Source organism: Scophthalmus maximus, chromosome 17 (genome assembly GCF_022379125.1).
Source record: "Scophthalmus maximus strain ysfricsl-2021 chromosome 17, ASM2237912v1, whole genome shotgun sequence".
NCBI classification, from domain to species: Eukaryota; Metazoa; Chordata; class Actinopteri; order Pleuronectiformes; family Scophthalmidae; genus Scophthalmus; species Scophthalmus maximus.
Genome location: NC_061531.1, coordinates 17,282,887 through 17,297,098, shown reverse-complemented (window position 1 = coordinate 17,297,098; position 14,212 = coordinate 17,282,887). Strand labels below are relative to the sequence as shown.

General features: G+C 46.9%; 2 protein-coding genes across 3 annotated transcripts; both read right to left on the bottom strand.

The window, feature by feature from the left end:
* Positions 1 to 1,192: 1,192 nt before the first annotated feature.
* On the bottom strand, positions 1,193 to 4,752 carry mreg (melanoregulin). Its single transcript, XM_035614074.2, has 5 exons — positions 4,092 to 4,752; positions 3,629 to 3,791; positions 3,252 to 3,342; positions 2,996 to 3,159; positions 1,193 to 2,111 (listed from the first exon to the last, which is right to left on the bottom strand). Exons 1-5 carry the CDS (start codon positions 4,175 to 4,177, stop codon positions 1,917 to 1,919), a joined length of 699 nt encoding a protein of 232 aa, XP_035469967.1. The 5' UTR covers positions 4,178 to 4,752; the 3' UTR covers positions 1,193 to 1,916.
* A 1,636-nt stretch (positions 4,753 to 6,388) lies between these two features.
* Positions 6,389 to 13,877, bottom strand: stard3 (StAR-related lipid transfer (START) domain containing 3). Of its 2 annotated transcripts, none has more exons than XM_035614066.2 (15): positions 13,757 to 13,877; positions 11,822 to 12,068; positions 11,656 to 11,733; positions 11,285 to 11,362; positions 11,133 to 11,186; positions 10,787 to 10,904; positions 10,600 to 10,701; positions 10,420 to 10,475; positions 10,251 to 10,343; positions 9,716 to 9,778; positions 8,805 to 8,900; positions 8,634 to 8,713; positions 8,452 to 8,556; positions 8,254 to 8,347; positions 6,389 to 7,381 (listed from the first exon to the last, which is right to left on the bottom strand). In XM_035614066.2, exons 2-15 carry the CDS (start codon positions 12,032 to 12,034, stop codon positions 7,253 to 7,255), a joined length of 1,359 nt encoding a protein of 452 aa, XP_035469959.1. In that variant the 5' UTR covers positions 12,035 to 12,068; positions 13,757 to 13,877; the 3' UTR covers positions 6,389 to 7,252. The 2 variants fall into 2 exon arrangements, with proteins under 2 accessions (XP_035469959.1, XP_035469961.1); XM_035614068.2 differs by lacking the exon at positions 13,757 to 13,877 and adding an exon at positions 13,475 to 13,732.
* Positions 13,878 to 14,212: the final 335 nt, after the last annotated feature.

Here is a 14,212-nt window from a genome sequence, read left to right as displayed (position 1 = left end):
AGAACCAGAAGGCGATGTGTTCAGCGCTGTTGTGACACCATGGCGATCATGAATGCCATCCCAGAAACCCAGTAAGTCGCTATGCGGAGGGCCTTCACTCCACCGTTGAGATCATATCTTTTTAGAATCAACTTGACACCGAGCGATGAAGCAGTCGACAGGCTGATGCCTTTAATGTGAACTCTCTTTTTTTGTTGCCAATGAAGCCAGGGACGTGGCGGGTCCACAAAGGTGAGCAGCGATGAGGTGAGGCCCACCCCGCAGGAAGCCCCGGGGCCCGGGGCCCGGGAAGGTCTTTGTGTTGCGTAACAACTCTCGGCGCAAAAACAACTGCTGGGAAGTGACACTTGAATGAGCCGTCACCGAGAAACAGGCGTGGGAGAGGGAGGGAGGGAGGGAGGGAGGGAGGGGGGGGGAAGGGTAATAGCAGGATAAAACCCAGGCCTGACAAGAAATGGTAAATAAAGCAGAAAAATATTGCGAGAGTGCAAGCTTGAGTGAGTCAGATTTTGTATTTATTTAGGGAGGGGGAGGGGGGGGTGACGACAGATGGGTGAATTTGGGAGGACAGAGAGAGAGAGAGAGAGAGAGAGAGAGAGAGAGAGAGAGAGAGAGAGAGAGAGAGAGAGAGAGAGAGAGAGAGAGAGAGAGAGAGAGAGAGAGAGAGAGAGAGAGAGAGGAGCCTCCTGCAGGCCGACCTGACACAAAGTGCTCGTCTGGCACTGAGAGGAATCGGAGGGAAAGTTAACTCTCTCTCTGGATTCTTGTATTAATCCTCTGTCAGTGGCACCGGGCGTATCTGTGTCTGTGGTGCCGGTCGGTCAGCAGGCACAGGAGCAGCTCTCTTACATAACGACGACAACAACAACAACAACAACAACAACAACAACAACAACAACAACAACAACAACAACGACCACCGACATCCAGCTGACCACCATGCACATCGCAGCCCGCTCCCGGGTCCCGATGGGACGGTCAGATGCCGGACAGGCTGCACGGGGGGGGGGGGGGGGGGGGGGGGGGGGGGGGGCGGGAGCCAGCCGTGGGTACGAGGAGCAGAGTGTTCTGACTTTACTTCCATCTTATTCTTCTCTATTCTAACTTTGTGTAACTGTTGAGCGACTGACACACATGACCTTCCGCAGGGCAGCTCCAGGTCATACCAACAATGCGACACTGGACAACGCGACAGGCTTCAGGCTGCGACTTTATTTCATCGGGAACTCTGGACACAATAACACGTACGCATTAGTGCCACACGTTTAGAAAAAACACCTAAAAACATCCTCACATCCCCTGAAAGTCTCACACACACACACACACACACACAAGATCATTTCACAATAAACAGTTCTTGCTCCATTTCATTTCCATCAGCTATTTTTCCCAAATCGCTCGCAGTCAACGCTGCAATCTTTGCACTATTTAAAAGTGTGACACTTATGCTGGGCTATTTATTCTTTTGTCTTCCCCTGTGTTTTTACCCATCATGTGACTGGATGAACCGAGTGCTGATAATCATAGGACAAAAAAACAACAACATATAAAGAGGTTCTGCTCCAAGGAACATTGCTCCCCTGAAGGTTCAGCAACAGCTGAACAATAAACAGGCCGGGAACTTTGCTAACACTTTTTTTGGGTAGAACAGAAAAACACACACACGCACACACACGCAGTAAACACCTCTGTAACGTCGACCCTGAAAAATCTCCTGAAACCCTTTTGAATTTTTTGCCCCCAGAAATCACAGAGAAATCAAAAATAACCTCAAAGCTGTGCAGTTCTTCGGTCTCAAAGAAAACCTCCAAAAAGCTGCAGCGACAGGAGCTCTGCGATTCATCCCGGCCCTCGAGGGGTTGGCGTCTGCCGCCCCCTGCCTCGCGTCCGTCAGTACTGCAGCCGGGTGGGCCTCCTCAGGATCTGTCACTTCCGGCGCTGTCCGCCTCGTCGCCGCGGCCCGCTCCGTTCATGGCCTCCACCCTGGCCAGCAGCAGCGGCAGGTTGATGCCGAGGCCCGTGGGATCCTCGTCCGAGTCGTCCCTCGGCGGATAGAAGCGCTTCGCCTTCGCCAGGAAATCCTCGGCTATGTCTAGGTACAGGAGGCGGTCCTGTGCAGAGGGCGAAGGAGAGAGGGAGAGAGAGAGAGAGAGACTGTGTGAATGCCATTGTTGCCAGAATATGTCTGAACCTATGTCCGTTCTCTCTCGCGGTCCCGTCCTGGAAGCTGGGTCATGACTTAACGTTGTAGTGAACCTTAGGCCAAATGTCTACACACCCGCCCTGCTCCTCGTGAGGAGTATGGCATACACTTTCATCTACACCGCGAAACAAACAGCTCTCTGTTTTATTCTCTCCGACCACATAGTCTCTCAAAAGATTTATCTTGCGTCCCTTGGACGGCGGACCGACACCCATTTGGGAAACACGAATCTACTATAAGTGTAAAAGTGGATAAGTTATCGGTTCAACTCAAAGATCTGATGAACGTTTTACTGGAACCGGTACTTTTACCTTTGATACTGTGTTAACTTTTTACTGGTAATGCTTTTGTGCTTAAATTCTGATTTCAACTGCAGAAAATGCCTCTATTTTTATTTCCGATACGTAAACTAAAGGCGACGTTATGCAACTATTTTACATACGATAATCGTCCGATGAAAAGGGAAGAACTGTAGAACATTTGGAAAAAACAACAACTAAGAAATCATTAAAATCAAACAAGAAAATGTTTCTGCTGTATTTGTTACAGTGCTTCCAGATCAGCAAGACACGAGGTGTGTGTTCCAGCTCGGCGAGTCAAACTATCGACTTTGGCCTGCAGAGGGCGCTGTTGCAAAAAAATAAAGAAAATGACATAGTGTTGCTTTAAGTAAAACTTTGTACTTCTAGTTTTAAACTAGCGATGCGTCTCAAAAACCGCCCAACGGTGGCACGGGCAAACAAATATGAAGTGTCACAAAGTACAAAGCGTTGGTGCAGTTCCCTCCCTCACCAGGATGAACAGATATCTCTCCGGGGGCGGTTCCCTGTTGCAGAAGACGGACGTCTCGGTGTGGAGCGTATGGAGGAGGTCACGAGCTGCAGGGGCGTTACGCATGCGGTCGAGCGAGGCGCCGGCGGACACGTTCAGCAGCGAGTCGGCCTCCGCCGTGAAACCTACGGAGCACAAAGGTCAAAAGGTAAACCCCCATCATCCCGGGGCACAGGGGAACGTCGTGGCTCGCCCCTCGCCCCGTCCAGGCCCTTACCCAGGTTCTCCAGAATGATCTTCCACTTGTCTCGGACCTCTCGGCGGGTGTCTCTCATGGCCTCGATGTCAACGCTCAGACGACGGTAGCCCTGAAGAAGAAAAGAACAGAACTTTTTGTGCCACCGTGTCACTTTACATGTGAATCCTGCTGACTCACAGTATTTTTGTTTCATAACTCAAGATGACAAACAATGTTTTCTGTCTCTTGAACTCATCTGACACCCTGAACCAATTCATCCTTTTTTCTTTTTTTTTAACCACACAGTATCACCCAGGGGGTCTTTCCCACCGCCGCGCAAATTTGTTATCTTTTTAAAAAAAAATTAATAAGCATGAACTAAAAAGTCAACGAAGGGGATTCTGTGCGTCTCGCACCGTGGATCCCATGCGGGTCTTGTTCCTGGCCTGCAGCAGTGAGTACAGGGTCCGGTCGTCCTCCCTCTCCGAGTGGCTGGGGTCGCCGGGCTCGCTCCACAGGTTGGTCTCCTCATCGCGCCGCTTCTGGACCTCGCGGTTGAAATACTCCAGGGGATCCTGACTGCTTAGGCCAGCCAGCCCACACACACACACACACACACACACACACACCACACACACACACCACACACACACACACCACACACACCACACACACCACACACACACACACACACACACACACACACAAGGATCCAGAAAAACGCACGTGTTAAAATGTCACATGGAACGAACCGAATGGGACACACCCACACACGGAGCAAAAATACTTTCTGGAAAAAGGGAATTCAAAAAACGATAACAATACTGGAGTTATCAAAGTGAAATGCGCTGCAGGTCTTCTCGGTCTGACGTCTCTTACGGTACTAGAGGCTGCTTCTCGTCCTCGTCCTCTTCGTCGCCAGCGCAGCAGCAGCAGCAGCAGAACTTCATGAAGGCCGCACCCATCTGTCAAGCAGCAGGTGTTCACAGTGTCGGATAATCCGGGAAGGGAAGTCGTGGTGGTTCACTCCTTCGAACGGCAGAACCTCGGGTTCTTCGGGGAGAGGGGGGGGCGGACTACAGTGCCCAGTCTGGTCTGTTAGCTCCACAATGACGCTGAAGGTCCCCGAAGATGATCTGAAGGAAACGCTGCTCGGAAAAGATTCCTTCGAAACGGGGGAGCTTGTTCTCAGCCTAGCTTGTAGAAAAAAATCTAAATAATAACTTGATCAGAAAGAACGACGCAGATCCCCAAACTCTAACCCAATCTACAGCTTCCCATTGTCCGGGGGGTCTCCAGCAGAGGTGGGTCCTCCAGATCGTTGGCCCGAGCCAGAGCCCGGCGGTGGGGCGGGGTGTGGAGGAGCTCAGGCGAGACGGGGCGGCCCAGCGACTGGTGCTTCTCCTCAGCCGTACATGGAGGACAATGAGAGCAGTGAGCCGCGCTCACTCTCTCATCGACTCCAAAAACATGTTCGCGCACACCGACGGCCTCAGAAGACAGTCACAGCACAATCATGTGAGCTGCTCCGCCGCTTGTACTCAGCATTGTGTGCTTTGCCCGAGGGACAACGCATCCCCCCCCCCCCCCCCCCCCCCCTTCAATAGGCCAAATTACATCCTCAGTGCTCAATCGACCATGGCTGCATTGATTCAAGGGGATTATCTGATTTCATCCATTCGCGTGCGGTCGCCGGGATTGACCATTTCAAATAGTGGCCGAGCAACGCTTGTGAACAGCTCAGACAACTTCCCCCCGGGTGCAGTGTTTGTTCCATTTTCAGACATCCGCGAAGGGGGGGAAAAGCAGATTTCAGGCAAAAGGAATCGGAGGGAACATCGTGATGCCGGTGGGACGAGAAGAAGGCGGCCATTTTGGAAAAGAAAAACGCTAAGTCACGCATGTGACATAGGCTCAAGTCACAGGGTGCGTTTGTTTATGACGTAAACAACGCCCCCCCCGGGGTCCCGAGCTGGAGAATGGGGGTAAAAATATCACAGGGGGGGGGGGTCACAGCAAAAAAAACATTTTTTAATACATTTCCCTTTGACCCTTCGATCGCCACCACGTGCAAATCGATTGCTCTTTGAGTCCAAGTGGACATTTGTTCCAGAAGTAATGACATTTCTTCCGGGCATTCCTGATGTGTTGCGTTCACAAGAAGACGCAGAAATAATAACACCAGACTCCAGTGTTATTAGAAAATAGAGAATAGCGAACTGGCGAATGAACGGACAGGGGCGAGCGTTCACTCGTCGTGAGTTCATATATTTTATTAAACATTAGACACTGGTTATGACTCAATAAAAAAAACCAACTGTTGGTCAGTTGCGATGGGTTTTAAATTAACATGTGTGATGAATCATCTATCGACTTACAAACAGAGTAAAGCAAAAAAGAAAAGGCCGGCATGTAATCTTACTGTGATCAAGGCACCAAAAATTGTTCATATCAATCAATAATTACTTCTTTCATGCGACATTCCTCGACAAGTAGCTAAAATCGATCCGAGCCGCGTGTCTATGGACTTTGTGAAGAGGAAACTGTCTTTCGGACAGTAGCTGCAAAGTGAGCGCGTTGTGGTCATTCACCACGTCACAGTAACACCCAGAAAATAAAATCCTTCAAAGTGTGAACATGTCAACACTATCGTTTCCTGCCTCAATTCTCCAGAATGAAAATAAACAACAAAAAGGTACATCGACGTACATTGTAACACTGAGGTGCGGAACTTTTGAAACAGGCCTCAAACTTAATAATTTATGATGTAAGAAGTGATGTGAGGGGCGACCATAACTTATAGAGCTGCAACAGTAAATCGATTAGTAATCGACTACTAAATTAATCGGCAACTATTTTTGATAATCGATTAATCGGTTCAAGAGGTTTTTATGAAAACTGAAATTCTCTGATTTCAGCTTCTTAGATGTGAATATTTTCCGGTTTCTTTGCTCCTCTGTGACAGTGAAATTAATATCTTTGGTGTGTGGACCAAACAAAACATCATCTTGGGAGTTTGGGGGAAACAATTAATGGAGAAAATAATGGACAGATTAATTGATAATGAAAATAATCTTAGTTGCAGCCCTAATGACATATGAGCTTTTACCACAAGGCCACTTGAGGCGCAAACGATGTACAAGCATCTTAATGTGTGAGCGTTTTCTTCATCATCATCATCATCATCATCATCATCATCATCATCATCATCTTGCATTCACTGAGCTTGTCGAGTCATTTGCAACACACGCGGCCGTGACAGCCTCCTGGTTTGACCTCTTGACCAATCTCAGTGTTGAGAAAACCCCTTCAGCCATGTCAGCTGATTGGATGATACAGTCTCCTTCACCCTGAGAGAGGTACATGTCAAACTAAGAGGCGTTCACTGGGCCCGTCATCTAGTGGGACTTTTGAAAACCTGCTTGAAAAAACGGTGTGTGATTGTTTCCGGACTGGTGCAAACATATTTAAAACATTGCAGTGAAAATAACTAAAGCAGCGAATCGATGGCCAACAGTGTGTGCAGTAAGATAAGGCTCAGTCACACCGTCGCATCAGTCAGTCGGATGCCCAGTGACAATCACCCCCCCTCCATCAAAAAAAAATCTTCCTCCCAGTCCTCTTGTTTGAGTAGAGTCCACTCAGGCCACAAGATGCTCTCACTAAACTCTTCTCTCTCTTTGTCCGGTGCAGAGTAATGACAAAAATATGTGTGAGATCACACGTGAGAAAGAACATCGTCTTCTCATGTGACTCGGAATGTGCTGACTGCACGGTCACATGTCTCACATCTCCTCTGCCGCCGACTGCAGACGTTTCAGTTTCTATGTCAGCGTAGCAGTGTCACAAGAGAGAGTGTGTCTGTGTGTGTGTGTGTGTGTGTGTGTGTGTGTGTGTGTGTGTGTGTGTGTCTGTGTCGTTGTGCTAAACCCATTGTTCTGGGCGGGGTTCACTAATTTGATATATTTATGTATATATATAATAAACCCAGAAGTGATACCTCCCGACCAGCTGTGGCACAGTTACACGGCTCGCCTGTTTTAGGTGTGGTGGTGGTGGTGGGAGCGGAGGGGGGGCCGCAGGTCGGTGATTCGTTGGCGTAAGTGGGACATGAATTCGAACATGGTGGCCGCCAGACTCTGGTGGATGAGGTAGCGGGGCAGGCGACCCTGATGAGACAGAGAGAGTGTGTGTTAATTGTTCTGCCCTCAGGGTTCCGACACATCTTCCATTTCAAAACTCCACACTTTTTACAGACTCAAATTTCCAGACTTCTCGGTAGATTTTTTCAGAGCATATTTGAAATCCGGGTAAAAATAGCAGGATGTTTATTTAGTAAATATTATTATATAAATAAATAATTTTAAAATCCAACACATTACATTCTGACTGTGTCTGCTGTCATGTTGCACTTACACTGAAAGTCACGATTTCCCCAAAATGTTGATTGTATTGTGCAGATTGATATTGAAATATGGATACTTTACCTGTTCTGGGACTTTACCTGTTCTGGGACTGATTTTAATATTAAAAGATTGATGTTCAAACTCAGTCATTTGGAGTAAATGTGTATTTTATAATCACCAGGGGAAACATATAGGAACTATTTATCGTTGCGCGGTCATAGTCATATGTGAACTACAGTTCTGTAGATACAGTAGTGGCAGTGGCAGGTACAGGGAGTGTGTTGCTATGGCGACATTTATCACTGACCATGGGAAAATGAATCACTACACTAGAGAGATTGAGACAGATTCTAAAAACTTTGGATTCACTTCTGTTTAGACTTCAGTCTGGAAACACAAATATTCTTCCACACTCTTTTTACAGACTTATACATTACATTACATTACAGACTAAAAATCAAATTCCATACTTTTCCATACTGCGTTGGAACCCCGTTTACAACCTATTTTCCTGCGACCTGTCACTATTTGCTGCTGTAGCAAGCAGCTTTTTAATTGTACTAATTCTTAAAAAGGGACAGACTGGCCCTTCTTATCCTAAACATAAAGATGTTTTCCACGTTCCATGTTTTCACCTTCAAGTCCGTGTTGAGGACCCAGATGAAGGTGCAGACGGACGGGTTGCTGCTGGATTTGAGGACCACGAATCCTCCAGGGCCGTTCTCTCCCCTGAGGCCGACAGACAACAAACGTAGAAGAGATGTTGAAGAAATTCAAACCAACACAACTTCATTTTTTTATTCAAATGCGATAAAGCTGAGGCGCGTTCTGACCTGACGTAGCGACCGCACGGAGGCTTGGCGTCGTGGTCGGCCGCCATGCCGGCAGACAGGTAGCATTCCCGTTTGCGTTCCACCCGTCGGACGTTGACAAAGTCCCTGAAAGAAGAAGAGAAATCAGTCGAAGGACACAGGAGACGTGTCGAGGGCCGTTTTATGTTGCCGTGCCGACGTACCTCGCAGACACGACTCCCCCCGCTGCTCCGGCAGAGACGTCGTACGACACGAGAGTGTTGTCGTCAACCCTCTGCAGGATCTGAGGAGCAGGAAGGAAGCGCCGTTAGGACTTTGGCACAGCTAAGTCGAAGAACACAAAGGTGTTGTGTTTTTTTTTCCCAAGTTGTCACCTGGCAGCCAGAAACCGTTTTGTTCCACAGGACCATCTTCTCCGGTTGCAGAATCACCTCCTGATACACGAGTTCAGCGGGACACTGCATGAAGGCCTTCAAAAGTGAACATTTAAATGTCATCATCAACTTAGAATCTTAGTATTTGTCCTCCAGCCTCTTTTCTCTATTTCTCTCAGAGGGGAAAGAGATCCACAGTCTCCTCTTTGTTGTTCTGGTTCGCACTGTCGATTAAAAAAAATAATTATAATAATAATAATAATAATTATACTTTTGGCCGGGGACGGCCATTTCATTATCCTTCATCGTTTACGATCACTGTCCTGGTGGGGAACTGCATCATATGAAGGAGACAAACTTGGACAGTGACATCCTTGACCTGCTTCCTCATAATATTCTTGCAATAAATGACTGTGGCTTGAAATATTGTAATTAGTTTGCTGAACTGTATTTGAAATATTCCACGAACTGGGTGTGGAAATGTTTTATAAGCGGAGTAATGCATTCGACGCGCTGGTTTTTGCATTCCGAATGCAAATGTAATTAAGGGTCTGCTTCAAATGAGTCTTGGTGGTTTTTTATTTATCAACTCCACAAAATCTTTTGACAGGCTTTCAGTTATGGTTATTCTGTAGCATAGAAAAACTTCCTGTGAGACGCTTAATGAACTCCTTTGTACCGTGACTCCATTTCCTCTGTAATATGGGATTTAACCCACTTCTGTCTCGGCTGGTTCACCACTGTGCCCTCTGGAGGTCGGTCATATACATACAAGTCCACCAGCAGCAACAAGTGTTTGTGGTTAGTTCTGGCAGAGAGTTTTGAAAGGATTGTGAAAGCTGACGCGACGAATACATATACATGTACAGTACGTTTTAGTGAGACGCGGTTTCACAATGAAAAACACAAACCTTGAGAATGAAAGTCTTTCCGTGGAAGGGGATCTCCAGGGTGTAGACGGAGTCTCCCATGTCCTGACACGAGACAAGAGTGCGTTAGTACCAAGATGCTTCTGCTTTCATTTCAAGGAAGAAAGAAAAAAATATTTAAAACATGATTCACTCACTCAAAAATACTGAACTAGCTCTTTGCATATTAATATGCTCCGTCCTCCATTTCCTGGTCAACTGGTTTTCATTGTTCGTTTCACGCCACAGGATTTGAAACTTCCATCCGGTCGGTAAGATTAAGATTATGTCTTCAAACCCCATCACTTTGGCAGATAATCGGTCGAAAACAATCTTATCGCGGGAATGTTCCCCTGTGATTGTCAGGAGGTGCCAATTATGAACCCCCAAATCTGCCCAATTACCCCTGGGTGTGAGGCCAACATAAGAGATAAGAGACGAGACTTTGGTAACTCTAAAATCCCGATATGTAATTACAGTTCAGAGGGAGCGACATGACGTGACTCTTCTATATAACAAAGCAAAGTCAAACGCTCACATTGTTTTTTTCAAATTTCCAGCCCTCCTCCTGGGCGAGGATCTGCTCGACCACAGACATGGCCTCTCGACCCTGCCTCACGTACTCCTTCTCCTGGAGGGAGAGAGAAGAGAGATCACAGTCATCCGCCGGTGAAGGAAAAGAAGCAAGAGTACAAAGATGCAGGCACCTGAGCGGTGACGGCCCTGCGCCCGAGACCCTCCTCGTCCAGGTCCTCGTCGGAGTCTGTGGACACAAGTTCAGGGTCCGAAAAAACTCAGTTTGCAGCTCAAACGGGAAAACGTGTATAAAAAAAAAAAATACACTGGACAGAATGATACTTGAGGGTGATCGACAAACACGTGGTCACCTGCTAGAGATTCAGGTGGAGAGTAGAACTGTCCGTCTGACACGGCGTGGGGGTAGATCATGGGGGCGCGTTCGCAGGCGGCGTTCACCGCTGCCAGGTAGGCTGAGGTGAAGAAAAACAGTACTCAAATGAGGAACTGATTTTGGTCGAGTCGTGTTAAAACTCGTCCGCCGCCTCTCTCTCCCACCTCTCTCATCGTCCGCCTCCTGCGTGAGCACCTTGAAGTCGAGGAACCAGGTCTCCAACCAGGCCACCACGAAAGAGGTGATGGGCAAAACGTAGCCAAAGGCATTCTTGGACAGGAGCTGTCGTCGAGAGAGAGAGAGAGAAGCCATGCCATAGTGTCACAGTTCACTTTGCCCTGGTTGAATATAAACAGTTCATCCGAGTTATCGGAACAGAAAAGACCCACACATGCAGACGACAACGCGTCCCCTTTGATTCTCTGTTGCAAACTCTTTATGATCATATTGTACATTATACCACAACCACACCGCCACACACACGACTGGTTAGTCAGGTGTCACACTCACATCAGATACGATGACCTTTACGACGAGGAAGACACTGGTCACTAAGGTGGTGATCTGCGGAGGAAGGGCAGGATTTGAATGCGTGTTATAACTCATGAGCCGAAAAGAGGAGATTTTTAACGGCACTTGTGCGCGTGACTGAGCTCACTCACCATGATCACCCACCAGTGCCTTAACCGAAACACAGCGTAGCCCAGTTGCAGACACAGGAAGCGAAACACGGCGAGGAGCTGAGAGGAAAAACAAAGAAGGTCATCACGTGTTGCACACATGTCGACTCTTATCAACACGTTCATTTTTTTAGTGAATGCAGACATGTGACCAAACCCACAACAGCTCATTGACGATGCTTAACCTCGGGCTACATAACAATGTACAGTAAGTTATCTTTTCTTTACGACCGGTCATCTGGGGGTGAGAAGCTTTCGGAATCGGATCGGCGTTAGGCACGGATAAAAAAAAAAACGAGTACCAAATACAGTGCCGTTATTGAAGTGTGCAGACTTTGCGTTGACCCACTTACAGAGATGTCAAAGAAGGAAGAGCGGTAGTCATAATGCACAACCTCCTTTTTCAAACTGTCCCAGATAACGTCGGCGTTCTGCGGGGAGAAACAGAGGAGAGAGTCCACGTCAGAGTCAAACCACCGCTGCTCAGGACCCAAAAAAGAAGAAGAAGCCAAGACTCACGTTCAACTCAATAATCCAGAGGAGCGATATGAAGAGCAGGTCGAACGTCACGAAGAGGCAGAAGGTGCGGCGGACGTCGGAGATGACCCTGCGCGGCGCAGGCGGCACGAACAGGTACGGGGACGGGAGGGACATCGACGTGGAGTAGGACGCGTTCAGGGAGGCGATGGCAGGGAGGCTGCCGCCGAGCTCCCCGTACTCTCCACCTGTCATTCCTGCGATGGTGACACAGGAAACTCCCCCCGCCCTGCAGACGAGGGAGACAAGGTTGGTGGGCTGTGGTGGTCACATGTATATAAGAATCACTGTCCTCAGTGCAAAAAGAAACGACACACAGAACTCCTCTCCTGCTGGAGTCTTGGGGTATTTTTTGATGAACGTGCACTTGCTCGCACGTGGTCTGCGGCCTCGCAGCGTGGGATTTTTTCCACGGTTAGAAGACACAGTGAACCATCACAGCAAAGCCTGAGTATCCCTCACTTCCCCTCGCCGCTCTGCACGCGGTCTCATGACTTCCACACCTCACCACAGCTTTTAATCATTTACCTATTTAGAGCCCGACCGATTATATCGCCCGATATGAGCCCTTCACAGACACGTCGGTATATGGAATCTTTTATTGCACTGAATAAACAATGCAGATCGTATAATGTATATTTTACGCAAAATGAATCATGTTATATATATTTGGTTGTAATTGTGTTTTCTTTTTATTTATAGTTATTTATGATGAAGTTTATGGTTAAACTAAAATATGAAGACTCAATTACATTTTTGACATAAAGGTTTGATAGCGACATCTTAGGAATCATTGACAAATATATATATATATATATATATATATATATATATATATATATATATATATATATATATATATATATATATATATATATATACACACAGTATATGGTATTAGAAATCTATTTATCCATAATTAGATATTGACATCAGCCTCAAAAAATCCATATCGCTCCGTCTCTTTCACTTATATCTGTTTTTTTTTAATCAATCATTCCTGCATTTGATCAAATAATCCCATTCTATAATCTCTCTCTGTTGAACCTCTTTGGTCAAAAATGATTGTTGCGGTCAAATTTGCACCGTGAACCAAACATGTATTTGACTCTGCAATATCACATTTAGATGCTGAAAATGTTGAAAGCAATATTACTTGAAGACAACAAAATAACATGATCTGTGCTGTCAGGTGTTTGACATCCGGCCGGTAGGTTTGCAGGATTGGATTTATTCATCAAAAATGCCATATTTAACTTTCAGCGTGTTTCAGTGGAGGTGCATTCAGGGACACCTCTCTCTCTCTCTCTCTCTCTCTCTCTCTCTCTCTCAACTTAATGACAACTTTGAACCATTGTTGACCCAGTGAACCACAACCAGTGATCAATGACAATCACCTTCATGTCTGTCACGTGGCATCACGAATCATCCCCAAAACTGTACGGATGCATATCTGTTGAAGTGTCTGACATTCATATGTCCCCCCCCCCACACACACACACACACACTTTTGTGCCCCCACTTAGTTCTGCAACTAAACAACAACTATGTAACGGTGTTTTTAGCTAGCGGGCTAATTCACCATCTGTTAACACAAAAACACGCTCACACACAAGACAGCGAGCAGATAATCACCGGAGTCACGACGCCACCACTCTGGTCGCCGACACAAAACGCAGACGAAGCGAAGGTGCAGACGAGGAAGTGAAAAGTGAGAGTTGTTAGCTTCGCCCCCCGGTTAGCTTCCGTCGGCTAACTCATCTTCGCTGTCTGAACAAGTTCAGTTTCACTCGCTCACTGTTACGCCGTGACATGCAGACATCGTGGACAACTGCTGGTAGCACAAAATAAATATCCGCGAGACACAAGCAAACAAACTCTGCGTCAAATGATCTAGTTTAGACACGTTACACTCACTTGAGTTACTGAATCATCATCGTCTGCTTTGCAAGTCTTCCGGGTCTGACCTGTCAAAGATGAGGCACTCGCAGCGAGATGAATCGCTGCCTCTCTTCAACACGGCGACATCAACCGTCGCCCTCCGCCCTCCAGCGACCGCGGCGCGTAACTACAACCGTGTCCGTTGTAAATATACGTTGAGCGGAAGTCAGAAAATGTATCATAAAAATTGTGAATGAAGCTAAATATGAAATGGTTCACCAGAATGTTTGTGCCGTTGTATCTGCCTGGAATTGTGTATAAGCACTACTACATAAGGTGCATTATGACTTTAATTTGGAAAAGTATTACCGGAATTTTTACTCTATTACTTTAGCCCGTCTGTGAAACTACTACTGGTCGGTCTTAAATATCATTATGAGTCATTCAAGGACCGTGGTCAATTTTAATATCTGTTACCTATAACTTTTACAA

Bases quoted from the DNA above. Each gene is read 5' to 3' on its own strand.
- mreg (XM_035614074.2), bottom strand. From the start codon at position 4,177: ATGGGTGCGGCCTTCATGAAGTTCTGCTGCTGCTGCTGCTGCGCTGGC. The intron at 3,160-3,251 runs GTAAGGGCCTGG...TGTGCTCCGTAG, and splicing joins GATCATTCTGGAGAACCTGG to GTTTCACGGCGGAGGCCGAC. The intron at 2,112-2,995 runs GTGAGGGAGGGA...CCCTCTGCACAG, and splicing joins AGAGATATCTGTTCATCCTG to GACCGCCTCCTGTACCTAGA.
- stard3 (XM_035614066.2), bottom strand. From the start codon at position 12,034: ATGACAGGTGGAGAGTACGGGGAGCTCGGCGGCAGCCTCCCTGCCATC. The intron at 10,344-10,419 runs GTGCCTGCATCT...CTCTCCCTCCAG, and splicing joins GCAGGGCCGTCACCGCTCAG to GAGAAGGAGTACGTGAGGCA. The intron at 8,714-8,804 runs GTGACAACTTGG...CCTGCTCCTCAG, and splicing joins AAACGGTTTCTGGCTGCCAG to ATCCTGCAGAGGGTTGACGA.